This window comes from Mesoplodon mirus, assembly GCF_964341445.2.
Source record: "Mesoplodon mirus genome assembly, chromosome: 2".
NCBI classification, from domain to species: domain Eukaryota; kingdom Metazoa; phylum Chordata; class Mammalia; order Artiodactyla; family Ziphiidae; genus Mesoplodon; species Mesoplodon mirus.
In genome coordinates, this window is record NC_138977.1 from 117,683,339 (window position 1) to 117,702,253 (window position 18,915).

The window sequence follows — 18,915 nt, forward strand, 5'->3', positions numbered from 1 at the left end:
TCGGCATTCCCGATGCCCCACGAAGAGGAAAGATTGATTTGAGAAGAAATGACTTTGTTTTCTCTCTCTGGATATTTAGAAAATGGTGGAGTTTCAAAGCTTTTCCTCATTAGGCCCAGGTAGTCTCCCCCCCTTTTTCGAGATGGATGGAAAGCTCATTCTGAACCAATAACATACTACCTAACATTATTTTTAAAGTATATATTTTAATAATATACTAATAATATATAATAATATAGTAATATACTAATAATGTATGCATATATATTTTGTATACATATATATATATATATATACATATATATATACACACACACACAAACACATTGGGCATCTTAGTTTTTGCTTTGAGTTCCTAAGAGGAAAAACACAACCTAAGCATAAAGGGCTGTAATTTCCTTCTTTTTTATTCTAAGTTAATGACATGGCTTTATCAGCTTGGAGTGTGTGTAACTGACCCATTGGCCTTTCTGTGTCCGGTAATGAAACTGCGTGCTTTGGAAATGTGTGTACATGGACAAAGAGGAAACTGGAAGGGTAATTGTCATAATGATTAGGTAATAAAATTAGGCCCTGATTTTTGTGACTACAGTCATTGCTGCTTCTACAATTGCCACAGCATAAGGAAAATGGTGGTGAAACATCCATCAGAGAAGTTGAAAGGAGACAGTTATTATCTGTCGAAGAAAAATCGTGGTGTCAGCTTTGGCTACATTATGGATGCTACAGTTGAGGGTTACAAGAGGTACACATGTCTACCATCCATGGGCATCTTTAAAAAGTATGTGTCGGTTACATTTTTTAAGACCTAATACTATGTAAGTATTCTAGAGGAACTTACTATTTTTTTTTTCCAATCCTGTAAATTACAGACTTTATAAAGTGTTTTTCTTTTTTAAATAATTCTGAATGATCACCTCCTAATTTATCTCTTCTAAGGGATACAGCATTCCATATAGAATGTTTTTAAAGCTCAGTAACAGACATGAATGGTTATTAGCAATAAGAGATGATTATTGTGGAGAATTCACATGGAAAATCAAGTATTACTTTCCATTGTTTTGGAAATGACATTGGGCAGGGAGGGGCTGCTGTAAAACCTCAAGGCTGTGCCTTTACCTGTGCCCTTTACCTCAGCTCCTCATGGAGTCCTGGCCTTAAACTCAGACTGCCTGGGTTTGCTCTTGAGGTTACTCTGTGTCACTGCAGCTCAAAAATGCGCTGAGCTCATGTGTGGTTAAGATGAGAACTTACCACAGTCATTCTCCTTTCTGACCTAATTATAAAACAGTCTACAGTGATTTGCAAACTTTGTTTTCTTTCAGGAAGACACCATGAGCTGCACATCTCCTGGGCTCCACTGGGTGGGGGGGTGGGGGGTGGAAGGGAGGGAGCAGGCGTGCAATCCTGGCCTCAGAGTTGGGCTGGGAGATGGTGCCATCCTGCATGCACCATCCCAAGGGGCGGTCCAGGGACATTGGAGACAGTCCTAGAAGTAAGAACATCCTTCATGCTTGGGAAGATCTTAGGTTGTAATGGCTGCCTTGAACCTCCAGACACTTTTTGTAAAGCTCTCGGTCCTGAAGCTCTCTTTCCGCCTCTGCTGCCATATGTTTTTCCAGCTGGACCTCTCTACCAGTCTTCCACTCTCCAGAAAGTTCTCATTCATTCAACCCAAGGGTAGCTCAGTGGCTTGTCTGAGGACAGCTGGAAGTGTCAGCAGGAGTCCTGGCCACAAGGAAACATCAAGCTACCTGAGCTTGTAAATGAAGGTCTCAAATTGGGCGTCTGTGCCCTCAGATGCTGCACTTTTCCTTACTCAGTTTAAATTTGGAGAAATGTAAATGAACATATTTAAATATGTGAAACTGGATAAGAAAAACATTCTTATTAGCGTGCACTTTCTGTGATTCAGAGTTCCTCACCAAACCCAACAGCAGGGAAATTAAAGCAGGTTTTGCTCGAAGACTAGAATCCACCCACTTATTTACTCTGATTAGCCAGTGACCTCCGGACCCTGTTTTCCATTGTTCATCTTCTATCCACCTGGGGCACTGGGGATGTTTTCGCTTTTCCAGATGCTGTTTTTCAGATTGGCTGATACAATGATTGGAGTTACAACTCTCTGATACCCTTTGGAGTTCTGGCCGATGGGCCAAGGTTCACTTTTCCTAATTCTAACCAAGTAGTTTGTTCTTTGTGATTCAGACTTGGTTGCTGCGCTGTTGGTTATTTTTCCTTTCAGTGAATTTAGAATTCAGTTCCTCATCCTCAAAAGCCCTAACTGGAAAGGAAACCGGTCACACATTCTCTGTGGCAAACTCTCCTTGGAAAACCCTCATGAGGAATTGGGCTATATGTACAAAGCTCTTACTTTATTGACAAATTTATATTTGATTTACAGTAGAAACTGAGCCCACTTCCATATTTTAATAGTGTTCTCGTTACTTGCTAGTAAGTCTTCAACTACACTTCCCACTACCCCTCACCCCTAACTCATTGCCCCCTTCTCTGCACTACCATTTTTTCCAGCCACCCCTCTGTTGGTACTGAGTACTTTGAAATCTTTTCACACTACAAAATCTGCAGGGGCAAAAATTATGCCTTGGATAATGCAGAGAGGTCTTAGAACAACCCAGCAGCAGAAAATCCAAAATTCTGACAGTATTAGTCTGGGGAGACCAATTATATTCAGGGATCGCTATGAAACTGTGCAATCTGAATCAGTATTTTTCAAAAGCAGGCAAGAGAAAGCAATATTATGAGGAAATCACACTGATTTTCACCTTCTTTCTGGTTTGTTGGTTTCACGAAATGCTTAAACAAGAATATAATTACAATATTTCTAAACCGATTGTGTAACTGCTCTGAAGCTTAACAATATACCTCCCAATCCTCACGATAATAGAGGTGGCATATATCTGGTAGGTTACCCATTAAACGACTGTGACAGATCGTATTTCTGGTTAATTGTTAGTTCCTGATGACCTTAGGCTTTGCCTGTGTGTTTAATAACACCATCTGCTGTCTAGGGCAGCAACACTACCTTTTAACATGAGGATTACTGTTCTTACTTCGTAAACAAAAGTGCTCAATCGGAGGTGTTGAAGTTCTACCACAGAATTATTTAAATCATACTACCCATGGAAAGCTTAAAAAAAGAAACTGACTTTCTTGCCTATGCTAGCTCTATTGGCTTCACCTAAAATGCCATAATTTATATACCATAATAAAAGTGTAAAAAAGATTTACAGGTTGTTTTCTTGGTCTGCAAAATGAAGTATTTGAAAAGAAATCTGACTCTGTTATGCCTGTCCTGTTTGTCTTTTTCCAGGCTAGTTTCTCACTGCATATCTCTGGGAAATGTCCCAATAAAACACACAATTAAAAAAGAATTCTCACAAAGTGGAATGAGATGACTTTTTTTTCTTTTTAACTTTTTTTTTGGCTGTGTTGGGTCTTCGTTGCTGCACGCAGGCTTTCTCTAGTTGCGGCGAGCAGGGGTTACTTTCCCTTGTGGCGCACGAGGTTAGTTGCTCCGCGGCATGTGGGATCTTCCCGGACCAGGACTTGAATCTGTGTCCCCTGCATTGGCAGGCGGATTCTTAACCACTGCGCCACCAGGGAAGTCCCTTTTTTTTTTTTTTTTTTTTTTTTTTTAAAACCATCACCCAAGATCATGCCTCTCTGTTCTGGGGCATGTTGAGAATCCTGCTGGTGTTCAAGAAATAGGAAAACATCTACTACTACCATGCCGTCTATGATAAGGCAAATATGGACGGGGTTTTCAGTGGGGTCCCTTTGTTTGGGACTCATACATAGTAGCGCCTGAGAAGTGAACTCTTGGTGGTCAGAGGGGTGAGGAGGGGCAGAGCGTTTAATTTACCCAGGCCCATGCTGTAGAGTATCTAATTTAGTGCAATTCTCCAATCCATGAATCAGAACTGCCTAAAAATAGAGGCTCTAGGGAATGGGAGAACTGGCTTGCATCTAACTTGTATCTCCTGCCTGCGGAGGGGGGAAGCCGCACCTTTTTGAGGCAGGAGAAGGAAACCCCCCATTGACTTGGTTCATTTATTCCCCTTAATCCATTCCCAGCCTTGGTCCAAAAAGGAACTGAGGGGAATGGAAATTACTGTTTAATTTTACTAGGGAAATGAGAGCTCCTTAGAGGTGAAAACTTCACAGTCACTGTAATTTTTCATTCCTTAACATGGCGACACTTTTAGGAATCAGGAGTGAGCTTTGCAGAGTAAAGCATTCTAGGTAGTGTGTGTCTGATTTTTGAACTGACTTTTGTTACGAGCTGTGACAAGGCTCAGAGGATTGATCATTATAAGCCCAGCACTCACACAACCCACAACTTTTGCTAAAGTATGGATACTTCACAGAGTCTGTTTTTTTTTTTTAATTACTTGGAAGAGGAGAGGTTGGCCTGAACACTCACCACGTGAAAATAATCAAGAAGTCATCTGCCAACAGAAAACAACTTCAAAAGTACAGAATGTAGAATTCTGAGCCTAAACCACTTGACAGTATCCCAAAAAGGCATGTCCTGACATGTTTTCAGTGTAAGAGGGCTTCAGCATTCCAGGCTTTTAAAAGAATGTCTCCCGTTACAGCTAAAAGAAGCTGCTTATTCTTTTCCACACTGAATTCATGGAATCTGTAAGTCTGATTCTGGAACACTCATTTTAAAATAAATTGAGTCATCTTTATATGAAAAGTAAAGAACTTGTTTTTTTTTTCATTTTTGAAGAATACTTGAAATGAAAGAACATCTACACATACATGCTTCCCACCACCCCCATTTTTGAAATACATAGAACTGAAGAAGCGTCATTAAGTTTTCATAATCATACCCAAATAAACGAAAGTCATATAGAAGTCACAAATGTAACATTTCACTATAGTTAACAAAGTCCCAATAAATTTCAAAACATCAGAATTCCTAGAAGTTACTCTCACAGTATCCTTCATAAATTCAGTATATAGCCAGCAAAGAAGCCACACAGCTATTAATCAGTGGAATCCTGGGTGAGAACACAAAAAACCTCAAAACAAGTTTCCACATCCTGCTGACCTATTCAGCCAAATGCCTGTCAGTGTATTGAACTGTTTTCTTTTTTCTTCTTCTTCTCTTTTCTTTAGCTGTGGCCCTCTTGAGTAATCTGAAAGGCCTGTGGATAGTATATGCAGTCTTTGCCCATCATATATATATATATATATATATATATATATATATATATATATATATATGTATGTGTGTGTATATATGTGTGTGTGCGCGCGCGCGCGTGTGTGTGTGTGTGTGTGTATATATATATATATATATATATATACACACACACACAAAATAAGGCAGTCTCTTGTGGAAAGGAATGTTTTCCATAAGCCTTGAGACACTTTAGTTGAGCATATTAATGCTGATACAGATGCTTTTGCCCTGGCTAACTTAAACTAAGTATAGACTGTGCTTTAGACACTCCTAGCCTGGGATCTGAGCCCAAACCAAGCAGCCATCATGTTCTCAGATGATGTGATGATCTGGTAGCCATTTAACCTCACAACTTTATTTGATGGCACAATGCCCCCAAATAATGGGCAGGCACTTGCAGTCATTTTTCTGCATTGTTTTGTGGTCCCATATGTGTCAGAAGAACCCTGGGCTTGGGTTTGCCATGTTCTCCTTGTTTCCATGACCCCCACCCACCATATGAAGGGTCAGAGCAGAAATGGCATCAAGTTCAACATCCCCTCTTCTGCTCAAGAAAGACATGGGCCCAGAGTGTCCCACTGATGCGCCTCAGGTCACGTGCCAGCTGCTTGAAGAGAACCTACGGTCCCACAGCCATCTCCTGTGCAGATATGTACATGTATGTAAAACAGAACCTGTGAAGGAAATAGAAATAGGAGGTAGCCCACCAGTGGGCTAAAGAAAGAACTGCAGTTTGGGAAACCTGAATTCTAGCTGCTGTTCTACTGTACATTTCTTCGTCTCAAGGCAAGTTCCTTACTGAGCTGGTACCTCAGTTTACCAAATTAATAAAGTAAACAGACACTGATGTCTTCTTAGTCATCGTTAAGAACAATTAATTGGGGGACTTCCCTGGCAGTCCAGTGGTTACGACTTCGCCTTCCAATGCAGGGTGGGTGTGGGTTCAATCCCTGGTCAGGGAGCTAAGATCCCACATGCCTCGCGGCCGAAAAACCAAAACACAAAACAGAAGCAATACTGTCACAGATTCAATAAAGACTTTAAAAATGGTCCACATCAAAAAAAAGAAAATCTTAAAAAAAAAAAGATGAATTGCTCTGCTAATGCAAATATAGGTAGATAGATAAGATAGACAGAAAGAATAAAAGCAGTCTGAAAAATGTTCACAATCTAGCTACTTCTTAAATGCTAAGAGATAAAAACTCCTAGGAAGTTCACATGTGTTAATTCCCAGGCATGTTTCAGAACCAACTTTATCACTCAGGAATTTGCTTGAAGAGCGGAGGAGGCTTGCTAACAAGCCCATCAAAGTTCATTTGTATTTGCATTTTAGCTGTCTGTGACAAGCTTTTTAGTAAACACACTATATTTAGGCAGTCATTTTAGGAAATCTATTTTTCTATTTCTGTCCACCAGTGCTCTTTTTCTAGGGCTCAAACCTAGGCTATCTGCTCCCATGTATTTGGTTTCCTTCTTCCCGGTATGAACTTCAATTCTGAGTGTGAATCTTAATTCTCTCCACGGTTTTGCACTCCCCTTGGCAAAGACGTAGTACCATGTGGGCCCAGGAACGGATGTGCCAATGCATACAGACATTCACTCCAATTAATAAATTACAGCCCACAATTAGTCTTTTAAACTTTCCTTCCTTTTTTCCTTCTGCAGGGAGTTCTCTGTATCTCCTTTGTTCATAAAACTGACCAAAAAACAAAGTTTGGAGAAAAGTTTATTGTTACTGTTTGGATCTTTAGATATCACTGGACTATCACCTATACACACAACTATTTTAAATAACAGTACTTTTTGTGTGTTTGCTAAAGCACATTAAACCACAGCAAGTCAGTCACCAGCACAGATTATTGAAACCCCATTGGTAAAGGCCAAATTTTCCTGCTGATTGGCATTCTTTCGCAAAATATATTTGCATCTTGTCAAGAGAAAGTCAATCTAGTTCATATTGGCTAACTTCTATCTCATAAGAAATACAAACAATAACAGTGAAAGCTTGTGTGAATAAATTATGATCATTGTGCTTCCTACAGCCCCTTCACAACGATGGAATTCTATGAAATATCTGAATCCATGGTTTTTTCTTTTCAGTGCCTTGTAGCCACGGTGTATTTACCTGCCTGAGTGCAAAGTAGCCAGAACTGGAGGCCTACAGTAGGAATTAAATGATTTCATGAGACTTCTCTCTTTGTTTGCAAGGAAATAGGGCATAAAGAATTGGAGGCACAGTATTCCAATTTGGTGAGTGACCAAACCATTTCATCACTCAACTAAATCCCAGAACTGAATTTTTTATCCAAACACCTAAGATCAATTTTTAATCTATGGTTCATAAATTCTAAGTTTCACCAGTGCAAAATGGTTTGCCATTTAAGAAGTCCCATACAAGGCATGGCGCAGTGGCATCTCTCAACTCTACCATATCCCTCTGTTTTCTTTGGATTACCTGTCCTATGAACTATACTAGAATGTTCTTGTTTCCTATAAATACAGATATAGATAGGCAAATCTTAACACTCTTTTTGTTAACATTCACAAATGTTAACATGCTTCTTCTAGACCTCTAAACTGTGATCACATGTTTTTTTAAAATGCAAAATGTAAACAGAATGTTCTAGACTATATCGTTAGACAAAAATACTCATACTTGGATTTCAGTTCTGGTACTCACCTTTCATGTTACAATAGGCAAATCACTTAATCTTTCACTGTCTTAGGTTTTTAGCTTCTGAAAAAGGATGACAACAAAATTTATGCTCGAAACAACTTTTCTGAATGTCCATACAAAAGCAATAATAAACGCAAAGCTATCACACCATGCTTGACCTTTTAAAACTGTAACATCTTCTATTTTTTTCAGTTCCCTTACTATTGAATGTGTAGTAGGAAAGTTACCTTTTTACGTAAGCAAGCTGATGAGAGAAAATTTACCTTTTTTCAAACATTATCCGAGAGGTTAGTTCGTTATTTTGTCAGGGTCTTCCTACTGATATCGTTTAAAGGATTTCAGTAAGTGTCTTAAATATAAGTTAAACCCGCATCCAGATATTATTCCAGAAAAGTGCATTTCATCATGCTCTTTCCAAAAAGTCAATAGGAGGGTTCTGGCATCGAATGGCTGTTGAATTCCTTCCAGTTCTCCTCCAAATTTCCTTGCAGACTGAGTGAGTGTGTGACCTCCATCTCTCCTTTGTCTGTATTTTTCACTTAGCTCTTTAAATTCTGACACAGTAAGTAGCTAACCTACCTCAAGGCCCCAAGTTTTACTCTAAATGGGGACCTGTACCTATGTTCACACATAGGCTGGGGACGAACAGCTTCTGTGTATAATATGTGGATGATTAAGAGCTCCTGTGATTTTATTTGGCCTGATTCTTAGACCCTCCACAGAGAGTTTATCTCCTCCACATGCAAAAGTCTTTTTAATATCTGAATGCTTTCTGCACACAGGGTGGGTAGGCTACAGGAAGAGGTCAAACAGAGGGAAAGTATTTCTAAAATAGCATATTTGCAATTTGAAAACCAGTAGGATTGTCTTGTAAAATGCTGTTGCTTAGAAGGAAGGCGCTCTTATCTGTTCCAGAAGGTTCCTGTATGTCACGACTCTCCATAGTATGTGTGGATGTATTCATATAAACAAATATGTTCAAATATGTATTTATAACTTTTTCAAAGTGAAAAGCCCTGAATATCACACATGCTCCTCCAGTCTTACTTACTCTTCCAGAAGTCTTACTTCTGGCCAAATGCAAGGAGCCTAGGATGGTAGCCACAGAAATTCGGATGACATGTGGCTGCCTTTTTTTTCTCCTCCAAATATGCCAGGGTCAGAGTTTAAGAAGCTTTAGTATGGTTGCAACATCATGCTATTAATAGAAACTGCACTCTGAAGAATGAAGGCTGTGATTCTGCATGTGGATATAGGGTGACGCGTAGGATCTCAGCAGTCCCTAGAAATACCACATCCTGGACAGCACCCACACACTGCTGGGGGCATGGGGTCGCAGCCCTCCCAGAGCTGCATGTCCTAGGGGCAGAGTTCCATCAAGGTCCTCTGCTAAGAACCATTTCTTTACACTGCCCTGTCGAGTGCCAGTACGTGGCTGTGGTGTGTTAACAAGAGCATCTCAACTGGAGTAAGCTCGGGGGACAAGATTCAGATTTTAGATGTTTAATGCTAACACAGGGGAAACCCATGTAAATCTCAGTGAGGGGGTCAGATTTGTTCCACCCATTGAGCTACTGCTTAGAACTGCTCCTTTTGGTTTACCTTCCAATCACTTCCCTTATGCCAGCTTTTGAGAATATCATACTGAATGGCTTTCCTTTTGCTTCTGCACTGAGATTTTCTCTCTCTCTTTTTTTTTTTTTTCAATCTTAAGAAATTCGAGCTGGAAAAGACTGTTGCTTCTTCCAGTCTCAGCAGGAGTGTTCCCCACAGAATATTTCTTAAGACAAATTGCAGCATTTCAGTGTTTTGGTTAAAAGCCAACTTCAATCCACTGCCCCACCAACACTTCACGGGGCATCTTCCTGCCTGTCCACGCATGAACGTGTAGGAGCACACTGCAGCCAACCCGGTAACCTTGACTCGGAGTGGCAAAGAGGATCATAATTCCCTTTTGAGAGGACCCGGAGCCTTTTAAGCAAGAGGGCAGAGTCTACGTGACTAAAACATACCAACTTCCTCTTTCATAAGTCATCACATGATGAACTACAATTACAATTCCTGCCTTGTCTCTGCGAATTGCAGACGCATTGCCTCACCCTAGAAACCCTGCTCCTGTGTGTGCAGCAGGCGGCTCTAACTGCTGCAGCAGCCGCTTTGGCAGGGATCCAACTCCAGTCTGTGCCGGGAGGGAGGGCAGTGGGTGGAAGACGAAAACAAAGCTCTGTTTACTTAGCATACATCGATAAAGCTGCTTCAGAGCTACATGAAAGGCCAGGCAGCATGAAAGACTTCTGATACAATATAAGGAATTGCTGCTCTGGATCCAGGGCCAGCCTTAACCCCCTTGACCCCGGATCCTTTTATGGTAAAAGAAACCAGAACTAAAACAGCCTTTCCATTTTCTAGCGGGCATTTCGTTAGGGAAGTTACAACAACTGAGTTTCGACATTGAACTGGTAGTGTAAAATAAAAAGGAAACGCTCTTCATTTGGAGAAGGAAAGTTGTGTTCTACAAAAATCCTTACTTAGTACCTCTCGAGGCAGAATTTGGATCTCGGTGTTTCTATTTGGGAGGGAGCCATAGGCTTTCCCACGAGGGTATTTACGGTGCCTGCTCTCAGGTAGATGAGTAAAACCAGGCCGTGGCTCTAACCCCGAGTTGTTTTCTTTTAATATTTCCATCCCTGCCTAGGGGGGGCATTTCTTGGGGGTGTTGAGACGGCACATCTCTTGCAGCACAGAGACTGGGCTTCATCCCCTTTGGGCAGTGGCCTAGTAGGTGAAGTCACAGGCTAGAATGAGCGGCTCAGGGCCTCCAAGGAGAGTGACAGGTCCTGAGAGAGATGCGCAACAGCAGGGACTAGGTGTGACCAAATCCACTGGCACCAGCTGCTGGGGACCGGGGTCCCATTCTCCCAGCTAGGAGAGGGTGGGGCAGGATTGTAATTGCAGGGCAACATCCGGGAACAGATGGGGAGACCTTTAGGGCAGGCGCACCTTCTCCGGAAATCCCCATGAGAAGTCATTCAGGCTTCGCCTGCAGAAACATTTCGATGTGGCATTACGTTTTCTGTGCCACTTTCGAACAGGTTTTTCCATGTGCTTTAAGCAGCTGCCTCCGCTGTTTCTCTAGGGGTGTTCTTCCTCTTCCTTGTGGTTAATCCTTTGAAGCGCCCTGGCATTTTCAATAGCAGCAACTAGAGAGAAACGTCAGCAGCATTTTTTCCCTCTCTCTCCACCTACCAATCCAGTTGTAGGAAAGATAATATAATTAGTACCCTGTTCTTCCCACACTTAACCAGCTCTTTCCAGTCTCAGGGAGAGATGTGGGCCTGTTTTCCAACAAAGGAAGCTCCGGAGGCCGCCCTTCCAGAGCTGAAGTGTAAAAGTCCCAACTGAGAGTGACTAAGCTCGCGTCTATTAGTCAGTAAGACTAACGACCAGCCAAAAGTGATTTACCATAACACACGCCAGCTCCTCCTCCCGATAAAAGTGTGAAACTCAAGTGCTCACTTCACTTGGGCACAGTGCACGGCTGCCAACGGTGGCAGAGCGCGGCGGGCCTGGCCGGTTCCGCGGCCACACCTCGACTTCGCGCCAGGCGGCTCTGCACCCACCCAAGCCCAGCCTGGGCTGCGCGCTGGGCGCGAGGCCGCCCCTGCCCTACTGCCGGGCCGAGGAAGCCCGCCAACGGCCGGGCCCCGCGCGCCCCGCCGGCCAGCCTGCGGCTCAGCCCCACGGAGGGCGCGGACCGCACCGCGGCTCGCGCCCGCGCCCCGCGCCGCCTCGAGTCCGAGGTTGGCCCCGGGGGCGGGGCCTGGAGCCCCAGAGTCGCGGGCAGGGGGGCGGAGCCTGCGCGGTGACGCGGCCGCGCGGGCCGCTGACCCTGGATCCCTGGAATGTGCATTCGTTCAATGGGGCCGCCAGTGCCAGCGGCGCCGAGTCACGTCCGCGCGGAGCGTGCGCACTCGGAGACGGCGGCGCACGCGGCCGCGGCCCCGGTCCCGCGCCCACGTCACGCGCCCGCCTCGCGGACCTGAGCCGGGCAGCAGGGACCCTCGCGCGGCAAGGCGGGCCGAGGGGAAGACTCGGTGTTTGCGAGGGCCCCATCGCGCGGCGTTCCTGCTCCCGCTCCCTCCCGGAAGGGCTCCGGGAAACGGCGGGCGGACGCGGTCCTAAAGCTTGCGAGCACACACCCTCCTCTTAGGAAAACTTCAGGGGACCGGCGGCGCCTGTGTCCTTCCCAAGACACATGCGAGTGTAAAAGCACTTATCGAAGGGTTCAAATACATAAAGCTCCGTAAAAAATGTGAAGCACGCTTGATTTAAAAGCCCCTATGCTCGAGAGATTACGGACAACCAAGTTACAAAGTGGCCTGTTTTTCAAAACATGAGTTTTAGCATGGTTTGTCCCAAACGGAACTGAAGGGGGGGTAGCTCGGCGCAAGGAGTCGAGGTAGCCGAGCGGGTGGAGGAAGGCAAGTAGTGCCAGCCACGCGTTCACGTCGGGGACACGGGCCGCGGCGCTGGCTGGCGGGCAGGCGGGCGCCGCAGAGCCGGCTCTCCCGGCAGCGCTCGATCTCCGGCGGGGGGAGGGGGAGGGCGCGGGGGAGGGCGGGCGCGCGCGCGAGGGGAGGGGGCCCGCGCAGGCGCCTTGCGAGGCTGTCGAAGAATCAAGTCTGTAGAAGTGGAGCGGCCGCGGCGGCAGCAGCAGCAGCGACGGCGGCGGCGGAGCTGAGGCGGGTTGGGCGCTGACGCGGGCGCTGGAGAGCGGCGACGCCAGGAGCTGTGAGAGAGCAGCGGAGCGACCCGTGGCCCGCGCCGCGCCCGAGCTCCGCGCCGCCCGGCCGCCGCCGCCGCCCCGGCGCGGCATGCCCCGCCGCTCGGGCTGAGCCTGCCCCGGCGGCCGCCCCCCGCCCCCCGCCCCCCCGGCCTCCCCGCCCCCCGCCCCGCACTTCGAGCCGGCCGCCGCCGCGACCTGCTGCGCTCCCCCGCACCCGCGCGGCCCGTCTTCGCCCCGGTCTGGAGGCCCGCCGCGGCCCCGGCCGAGCCCCAGCCGCCGCGCCCGCCGCGCCGCGCCGCCCCGCCGTCCGCCCGCGCCCGCGCAGGCCGGGGGGACGTGCTGCCGCGGCTGCAGCCTCTCGCCCCGCGCCCGCCGCCCCTCGTGCACCGGGGGCGCTGCGCGGGCGCCGAGCCTTCGCGGGCTTTGCCGCCGCCGCCGCCTGTGCGGCCGCCGCCGCTGGTGGGAGAGACGCGGGGTTGGGGGGGGAGGAGGGCGCGCGTGGTGCCGGCGGGGAGCGGCGGCGCCCCCCCCTCCTCCTCCTCCGCCTCCTCCTCCTCCGGCGCCGCGGGCTCCTCGGACATGGCCGCGGCGGTGGCGGTGGCGGCCGCGTCCCGGCGGCAGTCGTGCTACCTGTGTGACCTGCCCCGCATGCCCTGGGCCATGATCTGGGACTTCACCGAGCCCGTGTGCCGTGGCTGCGTCAACTACGAGGGCGCCGACCGCGTCGAGTTCGTCATCGAGACGGCGCGGCAGCTCAAGCGGGCGCACGGCTGCTTCCCGGAGGGCCGCTCCCCGCCCGGCGCCGCAGCCCCGGCCGCCGCCAAGCCGCCGCCGCTCTCGGCCAAGGACCTCCTCCTGCAGCAGCAGCAGCAACAGCCGCCGCCGCTCGGCCACGGCGGCCCCGAGGCCGCCCCGCGCGCCCCGCAGGCTCTGGAGCGCTACCCTCTGGCGGCCGCCGCGGCCGAGCGGCCTCCGCGCCTGGGCTCCGACTTCGGCGGCAGCCGCCCGGCCGCGAGCCTGGCCCAGCCGCCGCCGCCGCAGCCGCCGCCCGTGAACGGCATCCTGGTGCCCAACGGCTTCTCCAAGCTGGAGGAGCCGCCCGAGCTGAACCGCCAGAGCCCGAACCCGCGGCGCGGCCACGCTGTGCCGCCCACCCTGGTGCCTCTCATGAACGGCTCGGCCACGCCGCTGCCCGCCGCGCTCGGCCTGGGCGGCCGCTCCGCCGCCTCGCTGGCCGCCGTGTCCGGGGCCGCGGCCGCCGGCCTGGGCTCGGCGCAGCCTGCCGAACTGGGCGCCCACAAGCGGCCGGCGTCCGTGTCGAGCGGCGCGGCCGCGGAGCACGAGCAGCGCGAGGCGGCGGCTAAGGAGAAGCAGCCGCCGGCGGGCTCGCACCGCGGCCCAGCCGACAGCCTGTCCTCGGGGGCCGGGGCGGCCGAGCTGGGCACCGAGGGCGCGGGCAAAGGCCGCGGGCCCGGCGAGCAGGACTGGGTCAACCGGCCCAAGACCGTGCGAGACACGCTGCTGGCGCTGCACCAGCACGGCCACTCGGGGCCCTTCGAGAGCAAGTTTAAGAAGGAGCCGGCCCTGACTGCAGGCAGGTTGTTGGGTTTCGAGGCCAACGGGGCCAACGGGTCTAAAGCAGGTAGGGGCGGCTGTGGAGTGAGGGGATCTAGGGGCGAGCCGGGGACGGAGAGCCGAGGAGGGGTGCTCTTCCCATTCGCTGTTCTCCCCCGGCCCAGAAACAACAAACACCCAACTTCCTGATCTGCCCGAGGCGGAACCAGTGCTTAGTGGCAACGTGTTCCTGTGCTGAAGCAGCATAACAGAGATGAGTCAGACGGGCTGATAGGCAGCGACACAGGGCTTTCCTTTCCCGGCACATTCCTGGATGCGAGCAGGAGGGCACCAGTCACCTTTTAACCTATGTGTGCATGGCGCGGGGGGGACGTTAACCGTCAGGTGCCCAGTGCAGTCTGGGGACAGGCAGGCCTGTGGGAAAACAGGCAGCGCTGTCGGGGCCATTTTTTGTGGCTTTTTTTTTTCTTTAAACTGCTACGCTGCCTCAGAGCCCCGTCAGGCCAAGTGGTTTAAGTTGCACGTGCTCTTGAAACTCCTGTGAGTTTTTATGTACCAGCTTTTAGAGAAGAGAAATTCTTCGGGGAGTTTTGTTATGTGTTAGAAAAAAAAAAGATCCTTTTCAGCGCACGTTCATTTACGTCCCTTTTTTTCCCCTCTTATGTCTTTGTTCTTCCAGTTGCAAGAACAGCAAGGAAAAGGAAGCCTTCTCCAGAACCAGAAGGTGAAGTCGGGCCCCCTAAGATCAATGGAGAGGCACAGCCGTGGCTGTCCACGTCCACAGAAGGGCTCAAGATCCCCATTACTCCTACATCCTCTTTCGTGTCTCCACCACCCCCCACTGCCTCACCTCATTCCAACCGGACCACACCGCCTGAAGCGGCCCAGAACGGCCAGTCCCCCATGGCAGCCTTAATCTTGGTAGCAGACAATGCAGGGGGCAGTCATGCCTCGAAAGATGCCAACCAGGTGCACTCCACCACCAGGAGGAACAGCAGCAGCCCACCCTCGCCGTCCTCTATGAACCAGAGAAGGCTGGGCCCCCGAGAGGTGGGGGGCCAGGGGGCAGGCAGCACAGGAGGACTGGAGCCAGTGCACCCCGCCAGCCTCCCGGACTCCTCGCTGGCGGCCAGCGCCCCGCTGTGCTGCACCCTGTGCCACGAGCGGCTGGAGGACACCCACTTTGTGCAGTGCCCGTCCGTCCCTTCGCACAAGTTCTGCTTCCCTTGCTCCAGACAAAGCATCAAACAGCAGGGAGCCAGTGGAGAGGTCTATTGTCCCAGTGGGGAAAAATGCCCCCTTGTGGGCTCCAATGTCCCCTGGGCCTTCATGCAAGGGGAAATTGCAACCATCCTTGCTGGAGATGTGAAAGTGAAAAAAGAGAGAGACTCGTGACTTTCCGGTTTCAGAAAAACCCAATGATTACCCTTAACTAAAACTGCTTGAATTGTGTATATATCTTCACATATATATATATCCAAGACAAGGGAAATGTAGACTTCATAAACATGGCTGTATAATTTTGATTTTTTTGAATACATTGTGTTTCTATTTTTTTTTCTTTTTGACGACAAAAGGTATGTACTTATAAAAGCATTTTCTTCTTTTGTTAACGTTATTAGCATATCTTTGTGCTTTATTATCCTGGTGACAGTTACCGTTCAATGTAGGCTGTGACTTGGCTGCTTTTTTAGAGCACTTGGCAAATCAGAAACGCTTCTAGCTGTATTTGTATGCACTTATTTTAAAAAGAAAAAAAAAAGCCAAATACATTTTCTGACGTCGTAAGATTGCCTTACTGTCTGTTATTCCTTATTGCTGGCCCCTTTCTCAGGCTGGAGGCCAAGTGGTGGAGAAGGAAAGGAAATGAGCAAAAGGGTCACTGTTGTGAAGTGGGCATGCCACTGGGAAATGTCACCAAGTTTCCCCCCAAACGTTGTCCTTTGAGAGTAACAGGAAACCGATTTTGAATCTTTCTCGATTTTGGATTTTGTTCTTAAAGTTCAGTTGTTCGGCTGTTGATGACTGCCTGAGAGTTGCTGCTGAGAGATTTTTCAGGACTGGGCCTGGGGGGTGGGGGAGGATTTTTTTGTTTTGTTTTAAGGCAAAGTTGACCACTGTTCACTGCCCATGTGATCAGTTGTAAGATTACAATGCTGCATGCTAGTCGGTTGCATAATACACAATCCAGTGACTCAAGGCAGTGATAACGGATGGTGGTGAGGACAAGATGGCCCTGCCATCTTTGCGTGGAGCCTGGCTCTGCAGCGCCCCTTGATCTTTCGAAACACCCTGGAGCACTCTGTCTGTCGTTGGCTGTGGTCGTTTTCCTTTGAAGAGTCGAAAGAGAAGTTACAGTCCAGGTGAACTTGGAGATTGTGGGATTGGTTTCGTTTCTGTTTTGTGTTTTGTTGTTTTATCATTTACCTGTAGCCCCATTGCTGTTGATATGATGACCTACACCCTGTTTGTAGTGAGTGCTAAATACAGTATGGTACAATGACAGTAACAGCGCAGGGTGCTGCCAGGACTGCCCGTGGGCATATCAGTGACAGCCCAAATGGGGGTGGAGGAAACCTGTAATTTCCTTCTTACATGTGTTTGAAATACCAAGTGAATAATACTGTTCTTCTGGGCAAATATGATAAACTAGCGAAAATTAAAGAAAGGGTTTTACATAATAGACAGGCCCCACTTCTCAAACTATTTTTAGAAACCTTTTGTAAACTAATTTCTTTTGATTACTATTTTGCATCAGTAAAGTGAGTTTTTTTAAACCAATAAATCATCAGTTATTAGAAATAGTTGTCTCACAGTGATACTGGTTTTTCTTCTGTGCTGTTATGATTTAACATTGACAGGAACACTACTTTAAATCCTTTCATGTTCAGGTGTTTGTAACTTGGCCCTCTAATTAGGCTGAATCATGGCTTCGAGGTCTACTACAACTTCTGTGTATTGTTCCCAACCGAGCTTTTATTTTAATTTGAAAATACAGATTGTTACCCACTTTGGATCCTTCTTCAGTTATGTTTTTGTCTTTCATTTTTAAATTGCTCAAATATTTTTTAATGGTCGAGTCATTAGCACTTGAAAATCAGATACTGCACCAAATACAATATTTTTTTCATGGTGTTTTTAATGAGCGCACCTATTAATGCTGTGCAAATTCATGTTACCCGTCATTGTTATATTGCAAACAGACTTGCATGATTAACCAGTTTGTTGTTACACTTTTTTTTTTAATTGGAGTATCTGTGACTCAGAGCAGACTGGTTTCTCTTATGTAAATGCACACATGCAGAAACACAGTCAATTTTACATGCCCATAAAGAGATTTGTAAAGAATTCAACTTATTATGGTCTGTTGTATAAATGCGTATCTAGGCACTTTATTATAAACTGGAATTTGACCTCATAGATGTTACAAGTTGATCAGTCATTTGACCTAATTTGTGGTAGCTATCTGTATGTTTTGCATTCTTAATACAGATAAGCTTTCCAAAAAGATTAATAAAGAACCATCCTGTTTTGAATAAGTCTGTCCAGCTGTGGAAAAGACAACCTATGGTATCTCTGTGCTGCTGTTTAAGAGGGAGAATTTAAACAGCTTTAAAGGGCTGTGTGTTGTTTACTCCTATTAAAAAATGAGAGTCCGACTGGCCCTTGGGTGGCCTTCGTTAGAAGGCTTGCAGCTGGAAAGTGTTGATATGGGTTATATCTCTGGCATTCTCTTAAGTTAAAAAGTTAACACTGGGACATGGGTTTGATCCTTTGTTGTACCTGATGACAGTGCAGAGATTCTCCACAGCTGGATAAAGATGTCAGAAAGCTACTTACTGTACATGGGCAGTATCAGATTTCAAATCCTAATATTTCAGCTGTGCTTTTAATACTCAAAATATTAGGGGATGGGGTGTTGAAGCTTTCACTTTTTTGCTTTAACAATTTATAGAATTTAACAGATGTACTGTCTTTCATGTGGCCTCACATTAAAAGTTATGAGAACGTACACATGGTTTACAACTTTTACTAGATACCTTTCCTTGGCCACCAAGTATTTTAAAAGTGTGCCACCTTTTAACCTTTACTTTTTTTTTTTAAGTTGAAGGTGATACTTTTTCTATATATGATGAAACTCATGTCAACTGAAGTGAGTGTAATCTCAGATATCAACATTATTCTATTTTAAAATCACGCTATGGAAATATCACCTGCATTCTGTCATTTGTCAGATTTACAGTACCTTTTTTTTTCTTTAACTTTTAGCATTAAATAAAAATAAAATTGGGAGCACTGAACATTTTCTGAGGCCTTTTTTAATTGTTGAAAGTAAGCTTAGAGTGACTGTTTTAATCACTAGTGGCAATGAGACCAAAGGATGTGTGGGTTTGGGGTTGAGGTTTGACTGGAACTGGCAGGAGGATAGCAGGAGATAAAAGACATGGAACAAAAAGGCAACTGATGGAAGGGAAAAAAAAGTGCTAGGGACTGGGGAAAGGGCAACTGGATAGGGGAAGCAGATAACAAGAAGAGCTGAACAAAGTACAGCCAGAAAGCACTTGTTTACTTTTCAACTTGCAGTCCAGCCAGCCATTCTGCAATAGTAGATTGGAAGGGGAAGATAGTGACGACATTGAAAAGACTGTCAAGACGAGG

The 18,915-nt window shown here is 47.2% G+C and overlaps 1 protein-coding gene across 2 annotated transcripts; it reads left to right on the forward strand.

The window, feature by feature from the left end:
- The first annotated feature begins 13,166 nt into the window (after window positions 1-13,166).
- On the forward strand, window positions 13,167-18,557 carry IRF2BP2 (interferon regulatory factor 2 binding protein 2). Of its 2 annotated transcripts, none has more exons than XM_082606659.1 (2): window positions 13,167-14,323; window positions 14,936-18,557. In XM_082606659.1, exons 1-2 carry the CDS (start codon window positions 13,261-13,263, stop codon window positions 15,649-15,651), a joined length of 1,779 nt encoding a protein of 592 aa, XP_082462785.1. In that variant the 5' UTR covers window positions 13,167-13,260; the 3' UTR covers window positions 15,652-18,557. The 2 variants fall into 2 exon arrangements, with proteins under 2 accessions (XP_082462785.1, XP_082462786.1); XM_082606660.1 differs by having other exon boundaries at window positions 13,167-14,275.
- Window positions 18,558-18,915: the final 358 nt, after the last annotated feature.

Bases quoted from the DNA above. Each gene is read 5' to 3' on its own strand.
- IRF2BP2 (XM_082606659.1), top strand. From the start codon at position 13,261: ATGGCCGCGGCGGTGGCGGTGGCGGCCGCGTCCCGGCGGCAGTCGTGC. The intron at 14,324-14,935 runs GTAGGGGCGGCT...TTGTTCTTCCAG, and splicing joins GGCCAACGGGTCTAAAGCAG to TTGCAAGAACAGCAAGGAAA.